This window comes from Neltuma alba, unplaced genomic scaffold (genome assembly GCF_004799145.2).
Source record: "Neltuma alba isolate B1F8T4 unplaced genomic scaffold, ASM479914v2 tig00011705_pilon, whole genome shotgun sequence".
In the NCBI taxonomy this organism is placed as follows: domain Eukaryota; kingdom Viridiplantae; phylum Streptophyta; class Magnoliopsida; order Fabales; family Fabaceae; genus Neltuma; species Neltuma alba.
Genome location: NW_021636342.1, coordinates 66,663 through 77,536, shown reverse-complemented (window position 1 = coordinate 77,536; position 10,874 = coordinate 66,663). Strand labels below are relative to the sequence as shown.

At 35.4% G+C, this 10,874-nt stretch overlaps 2 protein-coding genes across 2 annotated transcripts; both read left to right on the top strand.

Moving 5' to 3' along the window:
- The first annotated feature begins 403 nt into the window (after positions 1-403).
- On the top strand, positions 404-2,657 carry LOC114717068 (uncharacterized). The gene is made up of 3 exons (XM_028902151.1): positions 404-801; positions 1,146-1,334; positions 2,138-2,657. The coding sequence occupies exons 1-3, from the start codon at positions 553-555 to the stop codon at positions 2,219-2,221; spliced, it is 522 nt and encodes a 173-aa protein (XP_028757984.1). The 5' UTR covers positions 404-552; the 3' UTR covers positions 2,222-2,657.
- Positions 2,658-5,246: 2,589 nt separating this feature from the next.
- LOC114717072 (putative MO25-like protein At5g47540) lies at positions 5,247-10,417 on the top strand. The gene is made up of 11 exons (XM_028902156.1): positions 5,247-5,553; positions 5,800-5,961; positions 6,293-6,411; positions 6,505-6,579; positions 7,694-7,787; positions 8,419-8,478; positions 8,714-8,782; positions 9,280-9,378; positions 9,486-9,530; positions 9,641-9,737; positions 10,020-10,417. Exons 1-11 carry the CDS (start codon positions 5,419-5,421, stop codon positions 10,082-10,084), a joined length of 1,020 nt encoding a protein of 339 aa, XP_028757989.1. The 5' UTR covers positions 5,247-5,418; the 3' UTR covers positions 10,085-10,417.
- The last annotated feature ends 457 nt before the right edge of the window (positions 10,418-10,874 follow it).

Sequence of the window (10,874 nt, the reverse complement as noted above, 5' to 3'; positions counted from 1 at the left end):
ATTTTCCGTGCCATAATAAAAAGTAATAATCATTTGAATGGGCTAATAAATCCTATCTCTAGGATGTTGCATACAATGCTGTCGTGCGGATTATGATTAAAATACATGACACTATACTGAGTATAATAATTAGCCACATTTCCCATTTCAATATTCAAAGATGCAAAATAATCAATTAAGCCAGTACTCAAGAAATGAATTAAATCAACTGTGAGTTCACCAAAAATTAGGTCAATTACTTCTCTAGTTTTATTTATAGGGAAAAAAAGTGCTGAGGATTTATTTTAAGTTTTCAACCAACTAAAATGTGTTTTAAAAAATTTCTTTCTAGGTAAATGAAAATTTTTTGTATTCAAGTTCTTTTGGGTTTATTTTCGTTGGGTAGTTATTTAGGTAGGGTTTTAATTTTTAATCGCACCCTGCAGTCTAGAGTAAAGTGGGGGATCATCTGCAGCAGATTGCTACGATTTCATCGTAATTTCGCATCTGGATTGCCCCTAACAGTATTTGAATTGCGAGAGCGAAAGAGCTATCGACCTGGATTTATGAACAATGAACAGAATTAGGCCCAGACTGTTCATGTTTGGGAGGGAGTTGCATACGCGCTCGTATGATGGCCCCTCGGAAACTTTGAAGAGGAAGGTGGCCGAATTGGAGAAAATAAGGAAGATGAGGACCTCAAGAAAGAAAGACCAGTTCTTTGTGGAGGTTCCCGAGTCTAAATCATTCCTCGACACTGCCACAATGCCCATGATTCTTGCTGCGGTTGGAATCGCTCTCTTTGCCAAGCTCCTCATGATGGTATTCCTGACTTGTGCTTGCGAATCCCATTCTCCTTTCTTCCTCCTCCTCTTTTTTTTTTTTGAGCCATTGATAGTCATAACTCATAAATGGTAGATGCTCAGATGGAGATGCTTACTATTTTTGGTCATGTTTTAATGGCATTCTAATTGTTTGATGAAAGTACTGAGTGAGCAATTGAAATATGGATTATCAAAAATTAGAGGATAAGTGTGCATACAAGCTTGGAGGTAGTCTGTTGTAACCTACATTGTTTGTCTACCTCTTAGTATCAGCCTTTTGGTTTGCATAGGCCATTGGTATATGGAGTTATAATCTAATGAATGTCTGTTTTGGCATCGCAGTATGATGATTCCAGGTCCCAAGAGTTACTTGAGCGCAAGATAAAGCATGCACCGGCTGACCAAGGCACGGTAAGAATGCTTACGCGTGAAGAGTGGGAGGAGTTTCGAGAAGTGAGGCCAAGGACTCCTTTTGAATCTAAGCTTGCCCGACCTAATGCTCGAATAAGAACTGGAGAACCATTGCGTTTGGTAAGCCTTGTGATGCTTCTAATACACGTGACTATTGCTCTTAGCCGGGTAGTATCATTTGTTTTACTAAACACCAGGTTGTGAAATTACTTGCTAGACAAGAAAAATAATACCTTATCACTGTGACACGCCAATGCTGATAAATAAACCTAAAGACGAGATGGTTGATTTAATGTGAATATATATTTATATATGCTTGCAAAGTGATGGGAGAGCACTTTAGCCTTAAATAAGGGGGAGGGGGAAGAGGCAAAAAATGGATGCATGAAGTGTCCTGAGGTAGTTCTAATGATAAAATTATTATTTAAGTTGTTTTGACTAATTAAGATGAGTACTGATTTTGGTGCATAAATCTCTCACGGAAAACTCAGACCCCATGACCAACAAGTGTTGGGCACAGTGGTTAGCGGCTGACGCTCCCAAGGTGAGAACCTGTGTTCGATCCTTGGAGCACACTTGTAGGTAGAGGGGGGTATCCATCTTGGCACAAAGTGCTATAGGATGTGCTCCACACGACCCTCGACTCTGGATTAGTTGGTTGCTCAGGTTTACCTGACCCAGTGGAAGGTCAGGGCCTAGAAAAAGCGCTGGATACTGGAGGGAATCACGGGGGGCCAAAGGCCCTATCGTGCCCTAGATTACCAAAAAAAAAAAAAAAAACTCAGACCCCATGAGTAGCGCTTGGGATCTGGCTTACTGCAGCAATCTGACATCCCGCACTTATAGTCATAGTGGTTTTATAACTATGCCTAGAGTGAGATTTCTGTACTGCCAGCTCATTGCCGTCCCCACGATTTTTGCAGGAGGACTTGAAGGATTGGACAACTGATGTGCTGATGGATGCAGTTGCCCGAGTTGAAGAGTATGGTAGACGTGACTCCAAGTGATATTAGTTGCTGCCCCAGTTCTGAGTTCAGTTTGTCATGCCAGATGAAAGTCATTATGATTACGAACTTGTTAACCTCTGAAGATTTGCTCAATAGCCGTAATAGCTTGATTTGACTCCTGACAATTGATTAGGAAATAAGAATTATCATATGGATGTATTAACTTTACGCATTGATACACGAATGGAACTTTTTCAGATTGTTAATATTCTCTTTAAAGCTGTTAAATGTAAGTGGTTGCACACAAGTACCTCCCAGTACATTAGCCTTCTTGGTGTCTATGATGTAATGGTGGGTTGGGCTAGGCTAGTGAATGCACTTCTTCGGTGATTGGCCTGTATAAGGAAGTTGTATTCAAACAACCATTCCTTGGTGGCTAGATTGTTGAGTAAACTTTAGTTATGCTGAGAGGCCATCAGCCCTTTCTGGGTCTGAACCACTAACTTGTTTCTTTCTCATCACTGCCTAATGTGTTTATAGTTGTTCACAAAGAGCCTATTCGGTTCCCCAAGAAGCCGTCCTCCCCCTTTTTATTTTAATGGCACCATGACTTCATAGTGTTATTGACATCGGAAATTTAACCCAGACGCTCTCGGAGTCAATATATAAGTCCCGCATGTACCAGTCAAATTTAAACAATCACATGGAATGGGTTCGCGAGCATGTTTCTTCTGAGTATGGGCCTCTTCACAGACTCAAAAGTAGTGCAGAGGCTGAAGCTTTCTCTCAGGGTTAAGCAGGCCCCCCTCCGGGGGGGTCCCCAAAAAAAAAGCTGATTTCTTTTCTTTTTTTTTAAAAAAAACGCCCTCACAGCTGAAGCAAAAGGAAAAGCAAAGGTAATTAATTGATCAATTCAGAGCACAAAAGCCAAAAGGATTAGCTTGAGTCATGTGACATACGAGGGCTTCCTTTTTGTTCATTTCTATTTTATAGCAGTGAAGGGGACCATTCTCAACAAAGACCCTGTGATATCCTTACACTTTCTTTTGCATCGTCCTATCTCCCCACTTTAGACCAAATAAACAAACAAGATAGCTGTAATTCCATGATACTTTTAAAATACTTACACGTAACGTTAGATTATATACTCCTCCGGACCGGAGGAGTATAAGTTATAAATCGAGTAAATTAATTTAGATAAAAATGATAAATATAATAATTTAAAATAATTTATTTAATTTTTCTAAGCTATTTTCTTCTTGGGCTTCTATGCGATTCAAGTTCTAATTGTGTTTGATGATTTACAATTATATGCCAAACTATTTTGAATTTGATGAGCATATTCTCTTCACTATTTTTACCCTCCTATTTTAGTGGCCGAAATAGTTGCGGTTTCCACTTCTGTCCGAGTTTGATGCCTTGTTATTAGTGATTCTCTATGACTGATTGATATAATTTGAAAATCATATTAAATGCATTTTGTGATGATAACCATGCAATATCTATCTCCAAGCAAATGCAAGTCATGCATACTTTATGTGATGATAATTAAGGTTATTCCTAACTTTAACGTTTTTTTTAATTTGTTTAAAATGGAACCTTCTTAATATATGAGCTAGTTAGGATGTTTGTTTTGATTACGAATATACAATAATTCAAATCCAATTTGTTTTCTAAATTTAATAATTTTTCTCAAACTATCGTTATTGATTATATATGTAAGGAAGTTTCCATTAACAAAGGTAATGTTTAAATGTATTTTAGAGAAACCAAATAGATATTTATTACAAATAATTAATATGAATAATTTTTTAATATATATAAATTAATTATCTAACTCTTATATTGGCATCACCATAAATCTAAAAGAATACAAGCATGCTTTTTTGGTCAAATATAAGAAAACATATACTGTAGTTTATAATTTATCTAGATCCAATAACATAAATTGAGATAATGATAAAACTTGAGATAATAAGGTTATTGTTTATCTGTATTGGGTTTTTTTTCCCTATTGGTTATATTAAATTTCTCAAATCAATATGACGTGTAAATTATTCCATCTGATTGTGTGAAGTGCATATCGCCATGAATTGGTAGACCATTCTTATGTCATAAAAAAGTTCACCATTATTTTGCTGTTTTTTTTTTTTAACCACTAGCTATATATGTGTAAAAACTGTTACATAAATATCCCATATTTTAATTTCGCATATTATTATTCAATTGATTTGATTAAAGATATATTGATTATTATAAATTATAAGCACCTCAAATGGTAATATTTGATAATAATATACTTATTGATTTTGAATTATTGTATAAAATGATTCTTTCGCTGGTAAAAAATGATTCTTTCAAAAAAGATTTTTTTTAAATAACCCATGGATGGCTGGTCAAAAAAAATAACCCATGCATGGTATGAGTATAAAATCAATATTGAATAATACTATTTTCAATATTAAGTGCTTTATCACGATGTTAATTGCAATATTTGGAATCTATGGCGTGAATTTATAATAATATATTAAGAATAAGTGAATAACTAATATTGAAATAATAATATCAAATATTTATAGAAATCAGATCTTCGGAAATAATGTTTAATTAAAAAAGGAATTAAAATTAGGCAATTAATTAAATCAAACTTAAATGGTAATAATATGAGATACTATTTATAAGTTAGACTTTTTATTACTCCTCCGGTCCTAATTATAAGACCCAATTGACTTATTTGAGGATATTAAGGAAGTAAGTTAAGTTGGTTATTTATAATAAATAAGTGTTGTTATTCCTAAAATATCCTTGCTAATTAAGTATATTGGCTAAAAGTATCATTATTAGAAGGATTATCTTGGAAAAAAATGCATATATATAAGAAAGAAAATGGATTGGGTCTTATAATTAGGACCAAATAAAAAGTCAAATTGGGTCTTATAATAAGGACCGGAGGAGTATAACTTACAACGAACATTCATCCGAAAATAACCGTTTCCTCCCATAACCGTCAACATGCAGATCCCAAATTTTCTTCATTCTCTTCCTCAATCTCTCCATTTCCTTTCTGTTTTGATTTTTCCCCTGTTGTTGCTTTTCTTCTAAAACCCTAATACTCGAGTTCCCCGCCATAAGGCCACCTGAGGTCATCTCAGGTGGTTGCGGCCCAGGTTGCGACGGTGAGGGTGTGGATCAAGGATCGTAACTAATCGCATAATCCATTCTCGTGGGACAGAGTTTTACATTTAGGGAAATCAACGATGAAGAAAGACGTCATGAAGAGCATTTTCAAGCCGAAGCCCCGGTCGCCCACGGATCTTGTGAGGCACGTTCGGGAACTTCTCATCTTTGTCGAAACCAACAAGGAAGTCCGGGAAAGCAAGCGTGAAGAGAAGGTAACCACACCAATTCGTCTTTTTGATATTTGTGGTCGTGGTTTAATTTCTTTCTGCATTGGGGATTCTTTTATTTGATTATCTTGTGACTCTGACCCTATGTTTTCTATTTGAATGCGGTTTAATTGTTCTATAATTTGATTTGATTTCGAGGTGATCCGTGCTTCAGTGAAAGAAGAAAAGGGACGAAAATTATGAATATATATGTGCCTTGGTTGTGATCTATGTTTGATATTTTGTTTGCAGCTTACAGAATTAGGTAAGACTATCCTGGAGATTAGAACTGTTCTGTTCGGGAATGGGACTGCAGAGCCGAATCCAGATGCATGTGTTCAGATAACCCAGGAGTTTTTTAAGGAGGACACTTTCCGTCTTCTTGTCCTCGCTCTTCCAAAGCTGGACTTGGGGGTAAGCCTGCATTGAATATAGATTATATACATATATAATTGAATTTTGGTGCCTTGTGATGTGATGTTCCCTCTGGACACTTGAGGTGTCTATGCTTGATATACCGATATTTATGAAAACAAGTTACGATTTTGTTTGTGCACCAAGAAACCATGCAATTAATATTATATCATACTCTTTTATTTTTGCCAGCTTCAGAAAATATCATTTTTTCCATGTCATTTTCCTTTTCAATTGTTTTATACATCTTTAGAACAAATACCTTGCTACTTCATCCCATAACATCTGATTGAGCATCCAAAGATGAATTTGCATTCACTTCCCTGTGCAGGGCCGTCTACATTCTACTCATGTGGTTGCAAATTTGCAAAGGCAGCGAGTTAATTCCCAGCTACTCGCTTCCCAGTATCTGGAAAAGAACATGAATCTGATGGATATTTTGATACCTGGGTAAGCTTTCAGTGACACATTTCATCTCGTTTTGAAGTGTTTCCTGGTTCCCAATTAATGTGTTACTGAAAGGTTTAAAAAATATGTTGTCAGTTATGGTGAAGGCGACATTGCTTTGACTTATGGTGCCATTGCAAGAGAGTGCATTCGCCATCAGTGCGTAGCAAGGTGAGCTTAGTTACTGTTCTGTTTCCCAATTAATTGGACCCGATGCATTGCAGTCGCAGAATTACAAGGCATGGCGTAGGAGACGAAAAGGGGGTGGGGCCCACTCAGGAGGGTTCCATCTGAATGCCCTCTTCTCATCTCTCTTTCTTGATGATCCCGTCCAATATACTACTTCCGGTCCTAATTATAAGACCCAGTTGATTTATTTGAGGAGATTAAGAAAGGAAGTTAAGATAGTTATTTGTAATAAATAAGTGTTGTCATTCCTAAAATATCTTTACTAATTAAATATATTAATTAGAACTATCATTATTAGAAGGATTATCTTGGAAAAAAATACATAAATATGAGAGATAAAATGGATTGAGGTTTTATAATTAGGACCAAACAAAAAGTCAAACGGGATCTTATATTAAGGACCAGAGGTAGTATAATACTGCACAGATTGCACTTCACGATTAACTTTACAATCAACCGAGGTCTTTATCATATGCTAGTTATGGCACCTGGGTCATCTTATATGACAAGTTATCCGAAGAAAGAGATACACAAAAAAATGTTATTCATGTTCTCATGAGATCATTAAGAAGATTCGAGTTTGTCAGTTACCATTCAGCAAGGAGAGAAGAGGGGGAAAAGATCACAATTTTCTACCGTAATTTTGTAGGTGCTCATGGCGTAGTATTGATTTTTCTTAATCGACGAATCCAAAATTTGGTCAAGTGAGACGTATAAATCAGGTTTTTGTCACGCACGTTCTGCCTTTGTGTACTGATAATTTCAATTAAATTAAACTTCCTTCTTTGTGGATGAATAAACGGAAGACACAAGTATATAGCAAGATCAATTTAACCTGGATACTAAGCCGATTTTTAGAGCCATGGAGTTTCTTATTTCGCAGGCGCAGCTACCGATGTTTCGCTTATTGTTATTGGTTTAAGTGGGCTAGAATATGCTTGCTTGTTACATTTCAGAAGAAACAGAGGAAATGATGGGAAGTTAGTTAGTTAAATTAAAACACTATTTTTCATGGCCGGAATGACGCACCTTGACATTGTGACATGATATTTTGTTTTCGTTTTTATTCTCTAACAAGTATCCACTGGTTTATTAGGTATGTCTTGGAATCAGACCACATGAGGAAGTTTTTCGGTTACATTCAAACACCAAATTTCGAAATAGCAACAGATGCCTTTTCGACCTTCAAAGTTGAGTATGCCTGAGATATCAACTCTATCTTTCATCATATATTTTTATTCCTTTTTTTATGTTCACAATTTCTTGATTTTTTTTTTTAATCCCTCATTGCTGATTACTTATACCACAAGTAAGGTTCAAAACTCCTGCCTTTAAGGTTCAAAACGCGTGCGAACAGGCACACATACATGCAATACTCACACACTGTTTCACTTCAAAGTATAAGTGATGGATTAGACACGTCTCCTTATTAGTAAACATTTAAAGTCACTTAGTGAAACCATTTAGTAAATTAAATGATTTTTTTATTTGAATTGAGAATTTATATTGATCCTACTGATGAAGAGATGAGTAGTTTTAACTGGAATCTATGTCAAAATAATTCCTTCAATATAGCTAAAAAAATGACAGCTGAGAAAGAACTTTATCATATATCTCATAAGCCTTTCACTCATGCCTATGTTAGTTCTTCCTAAACATTTTTAATTTTTTTGGTACAAATAACGCAAAAGAACTTAAACCTCTGAATTTTTGCAAATTACTGAAAAACTCTATTCATTTCTGCTCTTGTACATTCTTGTTATTTTGTTCTTGTACTAATTTTAACGGCAAAAAGCTGATCCATTCCCTTGGTGTGCGTAGGAGCTTTTGACAAGGCATAAATCTACAGTTGCGGAGTTTCTTTCTAAAAATTTCGACTGGGTAAGTACATTTGATGTAGTTTTTTCGCGATATCCTTAAGCTATGCACTTTCCATATGTCTTTACCGTATCTGCTTTCCTAAAGCAGGTGCGTGAAAGCATAGTAAGTTTTGCCGTGTATTTTCTTCTTAATTATGTCATCGTATTTACCTTTTACAGCTCTGTCCATATTCTAATGGTTAATTTCCTGAAGTTTCTTGCTTTTCTTTTCTCCTTTATCCCTCCGTACCTTTCAGTTTTTCCAAGAATATAGCTCTCAGTTACTGGAATCTTCCAGCTACATCACAAGACGACAAGGGATCAAGGTATATATGTGTATTATATTGTGTTTTCTTGAGAAATAACCTCGAGCAGCAATATATATATATATATATATATCAAAGTTTGCATTTTATTTCACATATACTTGGACTTATCCAGCACAAATCTGTCAAAAAAAAGAAGGAAAAATTAGCCAAATATCACCCACATAATCTTTACGGGGCATGAGAAATAAGTCACATTACTATTCTTGTCTTCATTAATGGATTATCAGAAAACACAGTGATCGGGTGCATCAAGTTGTGTTTTTAAATAAATTTGGACGAAGGTCTATTGATTTAATTAGTTCTGTGACTCCTGAGTATTTTTTATGTTTCTATTTCAATGCAACTTATTATTATTCTTATTGTTGCTTCTATTAGATGCCCTTCTAGCGGCAAAGTTTATGTGATTACGTATAGCTCTTTAAATATTAAGCACTTGACCAAGCCACTTACTATGAGAGTTAACTAACCAAACTCGGTTTTTGCTGTTGCATCAGTTATTAGCAGATATGCTGTTGGATCGCTCAAATTCTGCTGTGATGGTTCGGTACGTTAGCTCGTTGGATAACTTGAGGATCCTCATGAATCTTCTGAGGGTATATATGCTCCTCTTTCATTCATTCCCTTATGTATGTATATATATAGTGTAAGTAAATCACTTTCTCAAATTTTCTTTTAAAATTAAAAAAAAATTTAATTGCAGGACTCTAACAAGTCAATCCAGCTCGAAACTTTCCACGCGTTCAAGGTATGTTGTGGATGGAAAACCACGCAGGGTTCTCTTCATGTCTTCGAAAATGAGTGCTCTTTAATTAAGGTCCGAAATTTGAGATACTTTGATTTCGCATGTATTGACAGTTATTTGTTGCAAACCAAAACAAGCCTCCTGAGATTGTCAGCATACTTGTTACTAATAAGACTAAGCTTTTGCGGTTGTTGGCAAATATAGAGAAAGGTATGTATGAGCGCTCTCTATTTGGTGCATGCGTGTGTTCTCTGTGACAAGTGACGATATGTGTCCATGTCAAGAAATAAGCGTTATCTACTTTTCTCAGGTGATATAGTCTCACACGCAACCTACCACGTATATATATTGAGATTGAATTTGGGTATATAAGAAATGTCAAAGGATAATGTTGGGGACACAGACCAATTATCAAATCTAAAAACGTGTGTGTGTGTGTGTGTGTTTGTGTTTTTTCCTCCCTGGTGTAAGAGGTTGATTTTTTCTGGCCAGAGGACGAGCAATTCCAAGCAGACAAAGGGCAAATCATAAACGAGATTGCAGCTCTTGGTCCCTAGCAGTTCATGCATGTCTTTGGAGAATTGGGAAGTTCCATGTTGAATCTCTAGATTCTTCAACTTTTTCTTTTCTTTTTCTTTTTTAATTTTCTATGTTTCCTACGCATTTCCATGCTCACATGTGATTCTTCCTGTGGTACGTATACACCGATCAGGAAGAATTCAGTGCACACCAATGTAATTTTTTTTGGGTGCACTAATGAGCAAAGATTCATTGATAATTCAATATTTCTTATTGTTTATCCACACCGCGTCGTCCAGAAATCATGTCAAGCAGGTTTTGATAGTTTCAAAACTTTTAGAAATTGAAATAAATTGACAATTTCAAGCAAAGATGAACGCACTGTGGGATCTCACTTTTCCAATATTTTGGAAAGGACTAAAAATAATACTCCTCCGGTCCTTATTATAAGACCCAATTTGACTTTTTATTTGGTCCTAATTATAAGACCCAATCCATTTTGTCTCTTATATTTATGCATTTTTTCCAAGATAATCCTTCTAATAATGATAGTTTTAGCCAATATACTTAATTAGTAAGGATATTTTAGGAATGACAACACTTATTTATTATAAATAACCAACTTAACTTACTTCCTTAATTTCCTCAAATAAGTCAATTGGGTCTTATAATTAGGACCGGAGGAGTATATATTATTGAAAGCAGACAGAGTAAGACCTATATGATTACGGGAAGCTTAATCTTTGAATGATTAGAAGAACGTGTTTTATTTTAGTTACAAGTAATATTAGAGTTGTGTCCATAGTTAATAAATAATTCAAACATGGA

Excerpts from the sequence above, each read along its gene's own strand:
- LOC114717068 (XM_028902151.1), top strand. The coding sequence starts at position 553 with ATGAACAGAATTAGGCCCAGACTGTTCATGTTTGGGAGGGAGTTGCAT. Across the intron at positions 802-1,145 it reads TTGCCAAGCTCCTCATGATG|TATGATGATTCCAGGTCCCA; the intron begins GTATTCCTGACT and ends TTGGCATCGCAG. Across the intron at positions 1,335-2,137 it reads CTGGAGAACCATTGCGTTTG|GAGGACTTGAAGGATTGGAC; the intron begins GTAAGCCTTGTG and ends CGATTTTTGCAG.
- LOC114717072 (XM_028902156.1), top strand. The coding sequence starts at position 5,419 with ATGAAGAAAGACGTCATGAAGAGCATTTTCAAGCCGAAGCCCCGGTCG. Across the intron at positions 8,783-9,279 it reads CAAGACGACAAGGGATCAAG|TTATTAGCAGATATGCTGTT; the intron begins GTATATATGTGT and ends CTGTTGCATCAG. Across the intron at positions 9,531-9,640 it reads AAACTTTCCACGCGTTCAAG|TTATTTGTTGCAAACCAAAA; the intron begins GTATGTTGTGGA and ends ATGTATTGACAG.